The 20004-nt window shown below is 42.0% G+C and overlaps 1 protein-coding gene across 1 annotated transcript in view; it reads right to left on the bottom strand.

Annotated features, from left to right (window-relative positions):
- Positions 1 to 2451: 2451 nt before the first annotated feature.
- The window catches only part of ZNF316 (zinc finger protein 316), a 38305-nt gene continuing 20752 nt past the window's right edge, over positions 2452 to 20004 (bottom strand). The window contains exon 6 of the mRNA XM_027862745.1: positions 2452 to 5529. Coding sequence (XP_027718546.1) covers positions 3359 to 5529 — 2171 coding nt within the window. The 3' untranslated portion in view covers positions 2452 to 3358. The remainder of the gene's footprint in view (positions 5530 to 20004) is intronic.

Here is a 20004-nt window from a genome sequence, read left to right as displayed (position 1 = left end):
GAAAACTAATTGAGCCACCAAGTAAAAAGGAAGTTCTGCAGTAGCCCCTGCAGAATTCACCCTTCTTACCAACTGACTCCTTTAAGTACTCAGTTCAATGTTAATGCAGTATAGAGTAAGAATACCCCACCTCGAAGTGTAAAATACTGCCACTGCACATGGCAAACTTATAAAGAAAAAGGCTTCTCATTCATCATGGGAAATTCCTTAGATGAGGGACCCAAGGAGTTGTCGACAGCAAGGGAGTCAAGTCAAGCTCAATTTCTCCATTCTTTATTAAAGCTAGGTTCTCCAGCTGACAAGGGTGAGTATGGGATGGATGCATTTGGGGAGGGGTAGGCAGGAAGGGGGCCAAGGGGAACACAAGACATGCACCTGAAGAGACATGCCAGATGTGGAAAGGGATGGCATCTGGATCCCAGCACTGCTACAGAAAACTTGTCATTTCCGCAGCTCCTTTTCACCTCTCCAGGAACGCAGCACACAAACCCACTTCCCTCCCTGACACCCTATTTCTAGGGCTTCTGCTCCTCCTAGGGAAAGGGCAGAAATTGCTATGTAGGACACTGCCCATAGCTCAGGCACCATAATCTTTCTTGCCCAGGTATGATTGAGCCAAGAGCCAAGATAATGCTGCATAACTGATCAATATACGTGATTTCCCCCAAACATCGCTAATCCCCTCTGCATCACCACAAACCCCCTTAGTCCCCTCCCCTCCTATTCACCCCCATTCCCATATCACTTTTTAACCCTTCCCTGCTACTTTCCCAACCCACCCTCCCCCCCTTTCTAAGGCCTACCTCCCAACCCCAACTATTTGTGCTTCCCAACCCCAATTCCCCCAAAGACCCTCAGCAGCCCTGCCTCTCTCCCTCCTGGCCCTCAACACCACGCCTACATTATAGCAAGTGAAGTTGTAATGAATGAAATTGAATTCAAAATGGCAATTTTTTGGTACCGTTCAGACTGGCAAAGAAACAAAATGGTTTGCCGGTTATTTCCCAAGATGCCCTTTGCTGCTTTTTAAACTAATTGTGCAGTGTAGACTATAGAGTACTTTGCACATAATAGGCATTCAATAAACATTGGTTGTTCTGAATCCTAACTTGGTCATTAATTCATCATCTTTCCTGTGCAAATTACTTAACTTCTTAGTGTCTCCATTCCCTGCTCCATGAAACAGGAATGCTACTTTTCTATGGGAGTGCTGCTTGTAAACAGAAATACGACTCACCTCTAGTAATGAAGTAACTATAGAAAAAGAACTGGAAAGGACCTCCAGAGGTCATCTGGCCCATTCCCCTGCCTATAGGCAAGTGCATCTATCCTATTCCTAAAGATCTCTAGGAAAGAGATTCCATGACCTCCTTCAGTCAGTCACTCACAGCAGTGCTTAATTATATTTTAATCTATGAAGTGTTAAGTTCAGAAGAAAGGTGCTAAGTGAACCATATCAGCTTCAGGAGACATTAACCAGTTTGTGTGAAGATGCTAGTGCAGAGAATCTCTAGGTTTAGGGAAGATTTGGGAAGCAATAGAGCTTTTCCCGGTGACTGCGTTCACCTCCACATGAGTTTACGTGGAAACAATGAATCTATTTCACTTTAACTCACAACAGAGGGAACTCCAGAGAGGTGATCTACACCACTCAAAGAACTCACTAGAAGCAGCCTCATGGTTCACATAAACGTGTGATTTTCCACAGGCCTCTTTGTGCAACATACTTCTTTGCCTCTAGCTCTAGATCAGAGGGAGAGACAGCTAAGAATTCTAGAGAGATGACTGGAACCATAATCCACTTTACTACTATTGTCAAACACGCTACCAACCACTGATGACAAGACAAACTGGCCTATCTAATTAAGCCTGATGTCAGGCAACTGAGAAGTGTGGCAGTGGATGGTGATGCCTAAGGGAGTGCATTCAATCTGAAGCATAAGGCCTCAAATGTGCTTCCTTTCCCTTGCTGTGGAAACCTAATCTCTATAACCCAACCTTTACCTGCCCACAAACATACTGAGCTGGTTCATCTTCCCTCCAGAATACTCAGGATTTCCAGCAGAGAAGACAGTAATAGAATCAACATTCTTGACTACTATTCTATCAGTTGGTTCCATAACTCCACTTCAAGGCATGATCACAAAGAAGTAACATTAAAAGTTTTCTCGGTTTTGTTTCAATTCCCTTGAGCTAGGAACATAGATCTAATCTCTTTGGAATTCCTCTAAGCTTTCTTACCCACTGATCCACAAAAATAGAGAACGTAAGAATGACAGAGCTAGGAGGTACCTTAGGACATAGAATGTCAGAGCTGGAAGAGACCTTAGGACAGAAGAGGTTAGCAGTGGAAGGGGCCTTAGAACACAGAACACTGAATTTGGAAGGAACCTTAAAACATCAAACACAAAATGTCAGAAGTGGACAGGACCTTAAAACATAGAATGTCATAACTGGAAAGGACTTTAGAACATAGAAGACAAAATGTTAGAGATGGAAGGGACCTTAGAAATTATCTAGTTTTACCCCTAGAATAGGGACTCAACTTGCCAGAGTGATACCACTTGGCAGCAACAGGAATTACCAGGTTCTTACATCACTTCCTAGTCAATATTAAAATGAACTGAATTGACCTGAAGTCACCCATTAACCAAACACTTTTTACAAAGTTAGCTGAGAAGGGGGGGGGGGAATTCCATACCTGCAAGTTAAAAGTCACTCAGCTCCGCCCACTGCACCTGCAACCCAGACTTACGCTTTGATTCACAGACACCCCTGCTCCCTTTATCTAGTCCTATGCTACCAAGTAAGAGCCTCCTTCTGTTGCTCAAACCCAGGCTTACAGAGAAGAAAACCACGTGAGGGTTTTTTCCCACCCAATTCTGCATCAGAGTAAAATAAATAACACCACCATTCATGACTATTGGTTCGCTCTACGATATAAGCCCCAAATGGCATCATATTCCAGGCTGCTGAGACACCAACCTTCACTCTTCTGCATCTTTTCAATCTTTCCTAAACCCCAGCTCTCACCCCACCCTGCCCAAAGGCCACCTCTTCCTTGCCAGCCCCATTCAGAGATGTAGCTTCCTATCAGAGAACTGGAGCAGGAGAGAATCACAAATGTGAGGAGCTCGGGAAGTGCCAGGGACTTCAGAGAAAGCAGCTAAGCCCAGCTCCCTCCCGCCTGGGCCACTGTCTAAAGAGAGAAGGAGGAAGGAGCACGAAGTCAGGTGACACGCAGGAGATCTCACAGGGGTTACTTCCTATACCCAGCTCCCTGTGCATGGGGAGTCACAAAGGAAGGGACAAATGGTCTCTTGGGACTTGCCTCCTCCCAGCTCCCTCCTCACCCACCTCACATGAGGGTCTCCTCATAAGAGCAGGAGGGGCCAGGGAACATGGTGGATCCCTCAGATGCAAAGCTAGAGTTTCCCCCAAATTCCACCACAGTGTTACTACTGTCCCCTTTCTCCCCAGAAGGCCTGCTCGCTTGGTTCTGCCCTGGCCCTTCTGCTTTGGCTGCTGGCCCAGTTGTCGTTGTCCCACGATGAGTCTTCATGTGGGTGAGGAGATGAGAGCTCTGGGAGAATCGACGGCCACAAGCTGCACACGCATAGGGCCGTTCCCCTGTGTGCGTTCGCTGGTGGGTGACCAGCACAGAGCGCTGTGAGAACCTCTTCCCACACTCAGGGCAAGGGAAGGGCCGCTCACCCGTGTGACCCCGCCGGTGCTTAGCCAGATTAGAGCGCTGGGCAAAACCCCGTCCACAGTCTGCACAACGGAAGGGCTTCTCCCCAGTATGGGTTCTTCGGTGCCTCTTAAAGTCTGAACTATGGCCAAAGCCCTTGCCACAGTCAGGACACCGGTGTGGCTTCTCCTCTGCATGTGCCCACTGGTGTCGAGTCAGGGCTGCACTCTGCCCAAAACGCCGCCCACACTCCCCACAGGCATAGGGTCGTTCTCCCGTGTGTGCCCGCCCATGGGCTGTCAGGTGGGCCCTGCGGCTAAATCCAGCTCCACAAACCCCACACACAAAAGGTTTCTCCCCAGTGTGGCCACGCACGTGAGCAGCCAGGTGGGAGCCGCGGGCAAAGCGAGCCCCACACTCTGGACAGGGGAAAGGGCGTTCACCTGTGTGTGTGCGCCGGTGCCGTGCCAGGTGAGACCCATACACAAAGCTCTTCCCACAGTCTGCACAGCGATGTGGCCGGTCCCCAGCATGGTAGCGCTGGTGCTTAGCCAGGGCTGCCCGACGCCCAAAGGTCTTTCCACAGTCAGAGCATATCCATGGAGTCTCTTCTTCCAACATGGAAGAAGGCTGGGGGTCAGAAAGGAGGCTCCCAACAGAAGGGCCAAAAGATAGCAGTCCACTAGCACAGGGGTCACAAGGCATTGCTGTCCCATCAATTAGAGAGATCTGACCCCCTAAATGACCAGGGATAGGGGGAGCATCAACCAACTCGTGGGCCACCCTTTCTCCAAAATCCTGAAGGGCTAACATTGGGAGGTTCTCTCCATGGAGCCAAGATTTGGGTGGCAGTGGGAAGTGGAAGTCAAGAGGGTGAGAAGGACCTTCCCCTTCCCCAAAGCCATTCCCCAATTCAGGGTAGTTCCTATCTAGAACAGGGCCTTCATTTACAGGGTCCAAACCCTCCCCACCCAACTCAGGTCCCTCACTCTCTTCTCTTCTCGCTTCTTCTCTAAGATCAGAGCACTTCCCACCCCTTCGATGACGCTGGAAGTCTGCTCGAAGTCTAAAGGCCCGTCCACAATCAGAGCAGCAGTGAGGCTTCTCCGCAGTGTGGACAGCCTGGTGGCGGGCAAGGGCCGAGCTCTGACTGAAACTGCGGCCACACTGGGGACAAGGGTATGGCCGTTCGCCTGTGTGGGTGCGCTGGTGCGTCACCAGATAGGATCGGCGGCCAAAGCCAGCCCCACAGAAGGAGCAGCGGTAGGGCCGCTCACCTGTGTGGATACGTCGGTGGGTTACCAGGTGGGACTTATAGACAAAGCGCTTGCCACAGTCAGGGCAGGGGAAGGGCTTCTCTCCTGTGTGTGTGCGCTGGTGAATAGCCAGATGAGAACGATAAACAAAACCCTTTCCACACTCTTCACAACCGAAAGGCTTCACAGCTGCATGGTAGCGACGGTGCTTGGCCAGCCCTGACCGATGAGGGAACACCTTCCCACACACATCACACGTTGTCTCTGGCCTGCCCCCAGCTGCTTCCACCACTGCTGAGAATGCCCAGGGGGGCAGGAGTGGGGCACCTGCCTCCCCACTATGAAGAATGGGCTTGATCTCTTGTCCTTCAGTGACCATGCTCATATTTGAGGGGTCTCCTCCCCATAAATCTGTTGACTGGACCTGGATGGAATCATCAGGTCCCCAGGTTCCAGGGACATCTCCCACACCATAGGCTGCTGACCATACTCCTGGTGGCTCCGATTCCTCAGGGGTCTCCAAAGGGCCTTCTTCTTCATCCTCATCTTCATCCTCCTCATCCTCATTCCAGAACCAACCACCTAAAAAGAGAAAGAAAAAGACAGCTATGAAGGGGGCACCTTGCACATAGCAGGTACTTGGAAAGGAATGTGGTATGGCTTTTAAAAAATGCATTCATTTTAGAGTGATAAGAGGTAGGTTTGAGATCCAGCTCCAGCATGGACCAGCAGCACAAGTAAACACCTGGGTAAACTGTTTAATCTTTCTTTGCTCATCTATAAAATGAGGATAGTAATACTTGCACTCCCAACTTCATAAGACTATAGTGAGAGAACTGCTGGGTAAACTTTAGAGAAACAGGAGTTGTTTTTATTATTATTCTACCCTCTTTCTCCTGTGCCTCATTATGGTGTGAAGATGATAACTGATTGATTTCCCAAAGGCCTTATGTTAGAAAAATACAAATTCTAGTAGGTCCTTACAAGTAGGAAAGATGTTAGGTCTGGTGATCACGGTGAGTCTATCATGTGAGGACTAGCCTCCGTAAACTGGGAGAGGTTCATAACAAAACTGGCCTCAGGGTAATATTTTTCAGTCATGGCGACTCTCGAAGACCATTTAATAAGGCAAAGTGGGTTTGTGATCTGCATTGGTGGAAGGAATGCCCACACCAAGAAAATCAGATCATTCAACCAAAACCACAACAATAAATGGTGTCCATTATTCAAAGTCAAGAGAACAAAAAAAGAATGTTATCAGGAAAAGATATATAATAACAATTTCTTTTAAAAATAAAAGCACATGGGGTGGCTAGGTGGCGCAGTGGATAGAGCACTGGCCCTGGAATCAGGAGGATCTGAGTTCAAATCCAACCTCAGACCAAATACTTGACACTTACTAGCTGTGTGTCCCTAGGCAAATCACTTAACCCCAATTGCCTAAAAATAAAAAAACAAAAAATAAAAGCACACTGTTTAAAAAAAAAAAAAAACACAGGAAAAGTCTAAGGAAGACCATGCCCTCGCCATGAAAGTTTTCAGAAAGTTTATTTTGCCTGTTAGCATCAAAATCAATCAATCAACAAACATTAACTAAGCACTCAATCACCAATAAGATTCGGGCAGGGTGGGGGTCTGAAATAGCTGGGTCTTTTCTTTAGTGGCTCAAGAACACAGACCACATCTCAAAGCTCAATCACCAGAAAATTCTTCTCCCAAGTAACTATGGTGACTGATCAGCTACATGGGGAGACCAGGCCTAGATGCAAAGTAGATAATAAAAGGAACTGGTTAACTCAGAAAATTATCTCAGCTCCCACTGCTGAAGGACATTTGAGGATGAGTCTCATGTGCTTCCCATATCACTACTTCCCTGAATGCAAGGTAGCTCATCAGACACTACATCTAGACAGGTCTTTTCCTGGGGCTAGCTCTATACCTCACGGAAGAGATCTAAAGCTACAATTCAGTGTGAAACTGCTACACACCTTTTTCATCTTCCCTTATACATGGCAATTCACAAAGCTTGTGCTGAGAAGGATCTGGTGCATATTAAAAGAAAAACACCTGCCTCAACTACAAGAGGCAGGCAACATGGTAAAGGAACAATCTCTGGAAATGGAGTTCGAAGACCTGATTCCCAAGGCCAGCTCTGCTAATTTCTACCTGTGTGACCTTGAGCAAGTCATTTAACCTCAGTTTATACATCTGAAAAATGAAGGAGTTGAATTAAGATGACCTTTAACGTCCCTTCCACCTCTAGAGTCTATGTTCCTTTGAGATGTTGTACTGGGGAAAAAAAAAACAGTAAACTAGTTAGGAGACCAGTTCTACCACTAATCTGATATGTTACTCAGGCAAGCCACTTAAATCTTGGAGCTTGTTTTCTCCCCTGCACAGTAGGGACAATAATACTACACAGCCTATCTTCTGTGTATATTGCCAGGATTGAGTGAAATAATGGATTTGAAAAGCACTTGGATACAGCAAAACCCTTTACGAATTTAAGATATTATCACAATTAACTGTAACCAAAAGTGGCAAGGCTTCCTCCAGGTTGTAGCAAAGCAGTTGTTAAAGGACAAATAAAGAACAATGAGATGAAAGGCAGATGTCTGGGATGGGAAGTGAACAAGAAAATACCTCTTACGACTACTGCAACCTAGCAAGGAGCCTTGTTAATGAAGTGTTCTCAGTAAATGCTCGTTTAAGTCAATCCGATTCCATAGAAACACAGAGTCTTAGGTCTGAAAGGGACTTCTGAGATCATCTGTTCAAGCCACTAACAAAAGGAAGAATCCCCCATCAAATACCCCTGACAAATGGTTACCCAGTCTCCAGGTGAACACCTCTGGTTGACAAGGTACTCCACGCCCCCAAGGCAGCCCATTTCACTATTGGACAGTTTTACTAGTTAGACTTTTTTAATATATTAAGACAAAAATCTAAAATCTACCTCTGGTAACTCCTCCCCACTGCTACTAGTTTTGCCCTCAGGGGCCACGCAAAATATGCCTAATCCTTCTTCCATATAGCCCTTCAAATACCTGAGAACAGCTGTCATTGTACCACACATAAATGTTCTCTTTTCCAGATTAAACAAGTTCAGGTGCTTAAATAACTCCTTAGAGGGTCACAGGGGACCTTAAAGGCCACCAAGTCCAACCCCTCAATTTTAGAGATGGGAAGATCAAAGGCATACAGAGGTCTGAGAGACTTGTCCATTTTCCAGGACACAGTTTCAAATATTCTCTCCATCACAGTCATCCTCTTCATGAATTCTCCAGCCTGAATAAATGCCTAAATATAACCCCAGAACTGAATATAATACTCCATTTGTAACTTAACCTTGGATCAAGTTACCTTTCATGAGGTATATGAGGAAATCACTATATAATTACTTCAAAAAAATATTCCATTGTGCTCAAATGTGTTCAGATGTTTAGGGGGGAAAAAGGTCTGGTCCCTTTAACAAACAAGTGGACCTGAACAACTTAATAAAGTTAACAAAGAAGAAAAGAATTAAAAGAAGAAAAACTTAAAGAAGTGATTCAGCGCTAACCGATAACAGAGAAAGGGAGATGTTATTTGAGTGGTTGCTAAGGTAATTTTTCCTAGATGAGAAAGGGAATCCAAAAAAGGTACCAATACACCACATACTGGGCATATCTGGATATACCTGAAACTAAGCTGTGAAACAGAGTATGATCTTTTATGTTTCGAACTGGAACAGAAAAGATCAAGAAAAGGGGGAAATGTGGCTTAAAGTTTTTCCTGAAATAATGGACGTGGCAGCCCCTTCCCACTTTTAGGGCAACTCCTACGCACAAACTACACCTTATGAATACAAGCAGCAGGAAAGAATCCTATAGGGAGTTTTCATAGCTTAAGGCAACAAGGTGAAAGGTAGATCCCCAAAGCCTGAGGGCTCTCAAGAGGCCTGAGTGCTTAGAAGCACAATAAGTGAGAGAAAGTAAAGGTGTTCCTAGGAATGAAAGAAAAGCCAGAGTTAACCTCAACGAGATTTCTCAAAAATTCATTTAGTAGGTGAAGGTTCTTAACCCGTACCTAGCTGTGGGTTTTTTAAACATTATTTCAATATATCAAGCATCTTCAATTTCATATGAGCATGCCTTACACAGATAAAGATTAATTATAAACTTTTCCGTATATGGAACTCTGCGTAAGGAAATGCCCTCTATCAATGCAGAGCAGCATTTACACAGCAATTTTATAATTTTTTAGAGAGGTGCCTGCCTTCGGGCATTTAGTTATCATGGCATAGTAGAGAGAGCCTGCCTTGACGTCAGGATGACAGTTCAAGCCCCACGCTAGGCAAGTTCCTAGCCTGTCAAGTAATTCTCTTAGAGCTACCTGTCTACATCTGTGGACCATTTATCTTTTGGGAACAACCCTGAATCTTGTGACTCCTTTGAATCAGTTCCCTGCCATGGATAGCAGACCTATGTCAGACAAATTTGCTGCAAATATTTTTTCCCCCAGCTAAATGTTTCTCTTCTAATTCTAACTGCACTAATTTCATTTGTGCCAACACATTTTCACTTCATGCAATCAAAAATTTTCATTTTACCTCCCTTGATGCTCAAAGAACTCTTCCTCTATCTACAGTTACAAAAGGTTATCTATCTCCTTCCCTACTCTTCTAATTCTTTTACCATGTGACGTATATCATTTTGGAGCCTATTTTGGTATTGGTCTAAACATAATTTCTGCTAGACTGCCTTCCAGTATTCCCAGCCAGTTTCATTCAATTACCCTAGTAATTTGCCCTAATAATCTTTACCCTAGTAGTTGGGGCTACTGGATTTATTGAACATTTATGCCAATATATTCGTTTGCTTCGGGATCTTATGTTCCTAATGTGTCCCACCAATCAACTTTTCTATTTTTCAACCAGAAGTGAATGGTTTTGATGATATCTTTTATAGTATAGTTTCTGAGATCTGATACAGTTAGGACCCCTTCCTTCTCTCTTTCATTACTGAGATTCTTGATCTTTTGTTCATCTAGATTAATTTTATTACTTTTCTACTCCTATAAAATAGCCCTCCAGTAGTCTGATATGGCAATTAATAAGCAAATTAATTTGAATAGCATTGTCATTTTATTGAATTCATATCCAACCATGAGCAATTAATCTCTTCAGCTATTTAAGTCTGTATTACTATAAAAATATTTTATTGTTGTATTCATGTAATTCCTGTGGATGTGTTAGTATTTGGTCTTCCAAATATTTTATGTAGTCTCTAATTATTTTGAAAGGAATTTCTCCACCCCTTCTAGCTAGTTTATACCAGTAACATGCCAAAAGCCTGATGAATTTATGTGGGTTTATTCTACGTCCTGCCATTCTCCTGAAGTTGTTTCAATTAACTTTAGCTGAATCTCATATCATCTATAAAATGCAACAAATTTTATTTCCTTTTTTGACTATATTTATTCTCTCAGTTTTTTTATCTTAATGCTACAGCTAGCATTTCTATCAATATATCAAATAATAGTGATGATAATAAACATCCTTGCTTTATCCCTGATTTTAAAAGGACAGCCTCTAACATTTCTCCATTACACGTAACACTGGCTCTAGGCTTAGATAAGATAAAATTTACCATATTAAAGAAAAGTCCATGTATTCCTATGTTTTTAAAGTTTTTTTAACATAAATCAGTATCATATTTTGTCAAAAACTTTGTTAGGCCTTTACTACTGCTCTGACTTCACTTTTGGCCCCCCATCAACTTCAAGCCATTTCAACAGTATACTGTCTGTCCCCTTATTGTGAATCCCTTGCCCTATCATTGCTCTTCTCTTGCCAAACCTCAACCCTGGATTACTCTCACCATCTATCTCCTACACTCTTATTCACAAGTGCTAAACAAAACTGGAGGAAGCCTCACAACTATACTGACTTGGTACATTACAAACTTATGGTACTCAGTGTCAAATGGGTCCTCACTGTAGCAAGACACTAGTTTTCCTAATGACCTATTATCTCACAGAAGCTATTCCAAAGCTTGTCTCCACTCTTCAAGCCCACCACACCTCCTCTTCCCCCTTTACTTTTAGTTAAGGACTTTGCCTCTTTACTGAAAATAGAAGAGAGGACTATTCAATATGAGTACCACTTTCTCCCACTCTCTTCATAACATCTCTAGCTCCTTCCTCCTTTCCCTCAGGCTTTGACAAAAATGTGATCCTTCTCCTCGCCAAGTTGACCCCTCTACATGTGCATTTGATCCTATCCCCTTCTGTCTTCACTAGCAGACTGCATTCTCAATCATCCCACTCCTCTCTTAAATTGTTATCTCCCTACCAAGTGACTCCTTCCCTACTGCCTTTCAACATGTCCAAGTGTCTCCACCCCCCAAAAAAAAACTCCACACACACTCCATGCCCTACTCTCAAATTATGATCTTACATCGTTCCTCTTCTTCATTCAAACTCCTTGAAAAAGTTATCTACACTTTCTTCACATCCTCTCCTCTTACCACTCAAACCTTTGTAACTTAACTGCCAACCTCACTGAAATAAAACTATTCTCTCCAAAATTAGCAATAATCTCTGCATTTCCAAATCTGATGCTCTTTTCTCAGTCATTTTCTCAACCTCAGACACTGCTGACTACCCTATCTTCCTACATTCTCTCTTCCCTGGCCTTTTGTGACCCTACTATCCCAGTTTGCTTCCTACCTGGCTGACAGCTTATTATGCACACTGCTGTAGGTTCTCCCTAGGATTCTGTTGTGGGCCACACTGAGGCAGGTAGATAGCCCAATGGGTAGAGTTCTGAGCCTCAGTTCACATCTTGCCTCAGACACTTATTAAAGTCTGATCCTCCCTGGACAAGCCATGGAACCTTTCCTCATTTGTAGAATGGAGATAACAACAGTGCCTACCTCTCAGGACGGTTGTGAGGATCAAATGAGATATCTGTAAAGCACTTACACAGTACTTGGGATATAGTTGGTGCTTCATAAATGCTTGTTTCCTTCCTTCCTATTCTCTTCTCCCTCTGTACTCTCTCCCTATAACTTCATCAGCTCCCACAGGTTTAACTGTCATCTTTATGCAAAGGACTCAAAAATGTATATATCCATCCTATCTTCCCCTTGTGCTTCAATTCCAAATAAATAATTGCCTTTTGGACATTTCAAACTGGATGTCAAAAGGATTCTTAAAGGGAAAGTCTAAAGTAAACTCATCATCTCTTCCCAAAAAAGCTCCCCTCTTCCAAATTTCCCTATTTTTGCTGAAGACACTACCATCCTTCCAGTGCCCCAGTTCTATTATATCAGTATTATCCTAGACATTCCCTCATCCCACATATCCAATTAATTGCCAAATCTTGCCTTTTCTCCCTTCATATCTCACATCTGATCCCTTCTCTCCACTTACACAGCTACCTTTCAGGTACCTGTTCAGACCTTCATCACCTCTTTCCTAGATTTTTGCAATAGCATATTTGGTCTCACTACCTCACATCTCTCCACACTCCAGTCCATTTTAAACACTGCTGCCAAAGTAATTTTCCTTAAGTACAGAGCCAACCATGACTCCCTTACTCAAGCAAGTTCAAAAGCTTCTCTTTCCTCTATGATAAAATGAAACTCCTCTCTTTAGTTTTTAAAGCCCTAAACAACTCAATTCTACCTATTTTTGTGGCCTCATTGGAAATATATTCTGGGACCCAACCAAAATATCTTCTCTGCTCCTCACAAAATGACATTCCATGTCCCATTTCTAGACCTCTGCACTGGCTATCCCTCACACCTGGGATGAACCTTACCTCTGCATCACAGGGACCCCCCCCCCTTCTTCTTCTAAGATGCATCTCAGGCCACATCTCCTGCATGAAGCCTTTCTTGATTCCCAACCCCCAAAACTTTTTAAGGACATAGATGCTCTATTATTTGGTACACATATTATTATTGTTGTTGTATTGTCTACTATATCTTTAAGCATAATGTAGTTTCCCTGTTTATCTCTTCTAACAATGTCTATTTTTACTGTTGCCTTGTCTGAGACGTGTTTATGTAACACTTTAAGATTTGCAAAGCACTTTTCTAATCCAATCTGCTCTCCTCTTCAGTTGTATGTGAGCTCATCCCATCCACTTTTCCCTTCATTTGGTCTTTTTTCCCCTTGACTCTTTATTCACAAAGCAGAAGGTGATGAAAGAGCAAGGAATATGATTAACACTGGTGTTCTGTAACTAAAGCAATCTTCTTCAACTCCACTGGTCTTTTCTCTACCCCTGGCCCTGACCTAAATCACTGGTCCAATTTATACTTTTTCCTTTCAATCCCCTCCTTATGATTCGCCCTCTGAAGCTGTTTTGTTCTATTTTGCTTGTGACTTGTGTTGTTTAGTCGTTTTCAGTTATATCCAATTCTTTGTGATCTCATTAGAGGTTTTCTTGGCACAGATAATGGAGTGGTTTGCCATTTCCTTCTACAGCTCATTTTACACATGAGGAAACTGAGGCAAACAGGGTTAAGTGATTTGCCCAGAGTCACAGAGCTAATGACTGTCGGAACTCAGATTTGAATTCAGGTCTTCCTGACTACAGGCCGAGTACAAAAGCCGCTGCACCCCCTCGCTGCCTCAAAATGGAACAAGTTGCATCTAAGCCTTCTATTTCTTTTATTTATTTTTCTGTAACCTTTGAAGACATGAGAATTCTGAAAAGACATATGTCTCTTCTCTCTCATTAGAACATAAGTACTTCAGGGGCAGGTAGGTTGCACAGTGGATAGAGCACCAGCCCTGGAGTCAGGAAGACCTGAGTTCAAATCCAGTCACTTACCAGCTATGTGACCCTAGGCAAATCACTTAACCCCAAGTGCCTCACCAAAAAAGCAAAAAGAGAGAGAGAGAGAGAGAGAGAGAGAGAGAGAGAGAGAGAGAGAATGAGAATATAAGTACTTCATCATAAATTGGTCCTTAACAATTGCTCACATGTATTTACCTTTCTAGGATTCTCTTTATTCTTCTGTTTGCAATTCAAAACTTCTATTCAGATGTCGCATTTTCACCAGGAAGGATAAAGAGTCTTCTATTCCATTAAAGATCCAATTTTATCCAAAAAGGTTATATTCAGTGTTGCAGGATAAGTTGTAAGTCTTTATCATTTTCCTTCTGGAATACTATTTTCAAGATTTTCTCTCCTATAAGTAGTTGCTGCCAAGTCATGTGCGATCCCAAAGGTGACTCTGGTACTTTGCTTTCTTTCAGGATGATTTCAGTATTTTTTTGCTTTGACCTAGAAGCTCTGAATTTTGGCTATGACATTTTTTCGAGTTTTCATTTTAGGAAGTGACTGGTGGATTCTTTCTATTTTCACTTTGTCATCTGGTTTTAGTAAATCTAGGAAGTTTTTGTTTATGATTTTTCAAATTATAGGACCAAGGCCTCTTTTTTCTAGGTCAGTTCTTTTTGATATCTTTCATTTTCCTCTATTTTTTCAATCTTTTGATTTTATGCTAATATTTCTTGTTGTCTCATGAAGTCATATTGTTTGGTTTATACTAATTAGAGAGAAGTCCACTCCTCTGGTAAGTTTTCTACCTTCTGTTCTACTTATTTATTCTATCATTTTTTCTTTCAAAGCTCTTATTTCATTTTTGCTTTATTCCTTTCAGGTGTTTTTGTAGTCTTTGTGGCTAAGTCACATTTCTTCCCTGAGACTCTTTTGACCGTACTTATTGTGATGTTACTTTATTCTTCTAGATTGACTTTTTGGGCATCTCCTGACCCAGAGATATCACTGTTTCTGTTTAATCAAATCTCCAGCCTCAGTTCCTGATTTTGGAATTTGTTCTAGGGTCAAGCTCCGTCCCTTCCTTACTGGGGCATTTAAGCTGTGCTCGGTCCTTACTTTGATTTCCTGAGAGCAGCTTCCACTTATTTTGTTTGTGTCTGCTTTCAAAAATCTGGCAAGCTTCAATGTCTCTAGGAAGAGCATTATAATTGGCCATCCCTAAACAAGACACTTCAGTGGTCTTCTGTCACCCCTCGGGGTCCCCAGAGGAAAACCATAGTCATCCATCCTCCCCAGAGAGTGTTTGGTCTGGGCATTGCTGAGATTTCCAGTTTATTCATCTGAATCCATGCTAGATTCCCTCGTAGGACCTCTCTTTGACACCCACAGCTTCTAGCTCTCTTTTTGTATAGGGCTACATTAGGGAGCTTACTTAAATTTCTCTTTGGATTCCTTAGTCATTACTGGATCTGGTGCCCTCTTTAGATGATTGCTTTAGATTATGTGGGAGAGCTAAGTTCTTCTATGACCTTTCATGCCACCATCTTGGTATATTTCATTTTCATCTAGATCTTCATTATAATACTTTAAAGTAGGGTCCAGAAATATTAATTATATTCATAGAAAACCATCTCCTTAACTACCTATTCATTTTCATTTCCCAAATCCATTAATGTCTTCTGGAATAGCAGTAATGAAGACATCGTCTGTGCCCCCTCAGTTCTTCAGTTTTTTGACCAAAACTTTTTTTGGGGTGGGGTGGGGGTTAAGAGAAGTTGTTTTACTTTTCCAATTAAAAACCACTTATTTTCCCTCCTTCACACTTCCCAGAAGACCCTCATAATCATTACATACAGCCAAATGAAGCAAATTCCTCACTGGCCATGTCTAAAAATGCACATACATCTCATTTCATTTTGAGCCCTTGAACCCTCTAAATGAGGCAGTTGAGGGGTGCAGTGGATACAGTGCTGGCCTGAAGTCAGGAAGACCCCAGTTCAAATGCAACTTTTGACACCTACTAGCTGTATGACCCTGGGCAAGTCATTTAATTTCTGTATGCCTCAATTTAAACATCAGAAAAAGGAGAATCTAATCCCTCTCAGGTTTGTTGTGAGGATCAAATAAGATAATATTTGTAAAGCACTTAGTACAGCACTTGACATATAGTGGGCACTTAATAAATGCTTATGTAATGAAAAAGACATTGTGTTTCCTCTTTGATCCTCTGGAATCATGGTTTGTCACTGTAATATCAGAGTTCTAGTCTTTCAAAGTTTGTTTTTTTGTTTTTTTAACGCTGTTGTCTTTGTAAAGTTTTCCTGGTTTTGCTCACTTCATTCTGCATCAGCTCATACAGGTCTTCCCAGTTTACTCTGAAACTGTCCTTTTTATCATTTCTTATGGCACATTAATATTCCATTACCTGTACATGCCATAATTTATTTAGCCATTCTACAATATGTAGGCACTCCTTTACATTTCCAATTTTTTTTCTATGAAAAGAGCTGTTATAAATCTTTTTGTCCTTCCTCTTTCATTTTTGGGGGTTATATGCCTAGTGTGGTATCACAAGCTCAAAGGTTACGTGGAGTTTAGTGACCTTTTGTTGCTCAAGATCTTGTCATGTTTAGCAATGCTTTCTAGATTCTTTCTAGTAGCACCAGTGATCAGTGTTATCATTTTAACTAGTCCTGGGATATATGCCTCTGAAAGACAAGAAATGTCTCTATTGTTACTATGTTAACTACTGCCTCAATGCCGTTCAGGAGGAACTCCCACCACCACTCTTCTCTCTTCCTCTTCCACATAGAGCAGTGGATTACAGTGCTGGGCTTGGAGTCAGGAAGCCCTAAATTCAAATCCAGACTTACTAGGTGTGTGATCCTGGGTGAGCACTTAAACTCTGCCTTACTTTCTTCAATGAAAAATTGGGGCCACGTGCCTCACAGGATTGTTGTGAGAATCAATGAGATCATTTGTAAAGTGTTTAGTACAATACCTGGCACATAACAGGTGTTTAGTAAACATCTGTTCCCTTTCCTTCCCCTCACCTCCAGCCCGGACCCCTTCCTGAATGATCTCTCACCTAATAGCACCTTTGCCAGCACTTTTTCATCCCTTAGAAGACAAGCATCAACTTCCTCTTCAGAAAGAGCCTCAGTTTTTTGGGGGGGGGGGGGGGGTTTGTTGTGGCTTTGGTGTTTTTTCCAATTTAATAGTTTTAATTGATTTCCTTTTCCCCTTCTCCCTCCTATGCGTGACACTCTTTCATCCTCCTACCTTCAGATTCTTTTTGTTTTCCTACTAAAGTCCATCTTCTAGTTTTTAAAGTAACATCAATTTTTTCTGATAATCTAGATTATGGAAGAGGGGTATTTCTCTGTTGAGACAACCAGTCTGAATAGACTGTCTCCCAAACGGCTTCCAATTTCTTAACCTAAAAACCTTCCTCTCTCATAATTTATCACCACATGCAGCTCTGCTTATCCCTGGGTCTTTATGATCTAATGCCAATGCCACCACCTTCTTGAAGTTCTTGATAAAGAGATCGTCCAAGGTGGAAGTGATTTCTCCTCCCCAAGACTTTCAGAGCATTCCAACCATGTCTCACTTACACACTCATGTCTTACTTTGTATTAGTCAAGTATTTATTAAGTACCGCCTATGTACAATAATGACTAAGTTCCTTGAGGACAGTTACCATGTCTACTTAGTCTACTAAGACAGTTACAAAGTCTACTTAATTAGGAGACCATATGTGAATAACCTATTAGACACCTCCATGTCAATGTCTTATGTACCCATAGATACCCTGATCAATAGTTATTCAATCGGTTTGTGCTGTGAAGCCTAGATCTTTGCACTAGGCAGGTAAGTCGATATGGGCCACCCTCAGTTACTGTAGATCCAGCTGTTTATGTAATTTGATCAAATATCCCACTACCCACTACCTCCCTCTCTTTCTGCACAGGGTCTCTTCCCCACCAAGAGTATTCTCATTGCTAAGAGTTGTGACACTTCATAGAAGCAAAGTCACATCAAAGAGGTGATTTCTCTCAACATCTGAACACCTTCCAACACCTGTCTCTCCTTCCTCTGAATCAGAACCCATAACTTTGAAATAGATGTTAGGGTCTCCATGGGCCTCAGTACTACTGGACACTGGACTTTGGAGTCAGAAGACCTAGCGCTGAATCCCAGCTCTGAACCTAGTCATATGAGTTCAGATAAGTCACAATCTCTTCTAGCCTGTTTCCTCATCTGTAAAATAGAAATAATTATACCTGTACTGCTTACTACACAGTTGTTCTGCGGAAAGCAATTTATAAGCCTTAAAGTAATATAGAAATGTGAGTTATTTATTATAGTAAATTACTAATAATAATGTAGAATGAAAAAATATTTTATCTTTTGTTTCCATCACATAAATACTTATCCCTTCAAGTATGTTTTCTCTTTCTAGAAAGTCTCCTTATTTGCCAGTAAACTTATTTTTATCATGGTGTTCAGAGTTTTAGAAAAAAATTTTTGGTTCAGTGGGTTTCCACGGGGCATGACTAATAAGAGAGAAGAAACACAGATCTCTTCTCCAGAGTGACTAGGAATCTCATAAAGATCTAGTCTCTGTTAGAGTCTGACCTCTTTATTTTACAGGTGAGGAAATAGGTGAGCCCCAGATTGGTGACAACTTGTTCATTAAGAGATCACACAAGTAACTGAACATGAACACAGAACATGACAACAGGCCATCAGACTCAAAATCCAGTGTTCTTTTCATTATACCATACTGTCTCTCCAGTTTCAAGTCCATTTTCAAGGGTCAGGCCAAGAAGCAAAGATACTGGAAGAAATCCAGTAGAGGACTTGATAATGGAGAAAGGCAAGAGGGAATCTATACCAACTGTCAAACAAGATCCCATCAGGAGAAATAAACCCTTGATAGCAAGTAATCAGGGTTTCTTTATATTTAAAAGTAAACTAACTCCTTTGGAAATGAGCATGGCATAAAAACAAAATAATTTTTTTAATTGAACCATCCCTGCCAGCTAGTATAGGTAACTATGTAGCTATAACCGCCAGGAGTTGAAAATTACAGTAGTAGTAGTCCTTGCAACAGTAGTTGTAAGACCAAATTAGAATTCTTAGCAGAAGGATGACTTCGAGCTCAAGTCTCTTCCAGCTTGATGTCTTACAAACCTAAATGTTTTAATTCTTGAGTTGGAGGGAATACAGGTAACTGCTCAGCATATATTCCAAGCAGAGACAACCTAAAAGCTGAAGCCATAGACACAGTGGATTGGAGAGCAAAGAAGTTTGGCTTCCTTGTAGGTGAAGCAGTGCAACACAACACAGGGAAGAGCTGTGCTTGGAGTCCTTTCACAGACCTAGAGAACAAAGGACCCTCAAAGACCATATATTCCTACCTTCTTATTTTATAGTTCAGGAAACTGAGATCTAATGTAAAGTGTCCATGGTCAGAGAAGGAATAAAAACCAGAGCTGAGATCTGAACCCAGCTCTCCAACACTAGCGATCTGTTACTGTACCATATAGTCCTGGGTGAGGTCCCACCTTGGTGGAACTCTGTGTATGAAACATTGCATACAACCGTGCTAGTTTTGGTGAACTGCTTTTCTTTCTTTCTCTCTTTCTCTCTGTCTCTGTGTGTGTTTGTGTGTCTGTCTGTCTCTCTTTCTCTCATTCTATGTTAGAAGAGATGCCCCTCTGGATGGAAGGGGAAGGGGAGAAGGGCTATAGATAGAAATGAAGGTGATGTAAAACAAAAGTTATAAACTAAAACAATTTAAATAGTTTAAAATAAAATCCCTTTTCTGATACTTACTCGTTACATGAACTCAGGCAGGTCTTGCAAAGTTCTTTCAAAGTTTAAAATGCTATATAAATATTAGTAGTTATTATTAACAGAAGGGACTGTTTTTCAGCCAAATGAGAAAGGTTATCTCCTATACTGACTGATCCATTGAATTGATGCCAAATGAGATAGAGTTTTATTCATGTATGTCATCAGAGTATGGACCCTTGAGAATAAAAAGCTATTTTGCAAGTCCTCTCACCCAAGTGATCCATAATCGGGTCTCTAACAAACATCTCCAGTGACAGGGAACTCTCTCTTTAAAGAGGCAATCCATTCATTTTGAGGCAGCTTTAATTTTTAGAAACTGATCTTCTACTGAGTTGAAACTGATTTCCCATAACTTCTACCCAATAAGTGGTCCTAGGCCAACACATGCTCCACAGAAGGTCCATTCTTTC

Source organism: Vombatus ursinus, unplaced genomic scaffold (genome assembly GCF_900497805.2).
Source record: "Vombatus ursinus unplaced genomic scaffold, bare-nosed wombat genome assembly UNPS02014770.1, whole genome shotgun sequence".
Lineage (NCBI taxonomy): Eukaryota > Metazoa > Chordata > Mammalia > Diprotodontia > Vombatidae > Vombatus > Vombatus ursinus.
The sequence above is the reverse complement of the archived record's forward strand: the minus strand, read 5'-3'. Positions and strand labels throughout refer to the sequence as shown.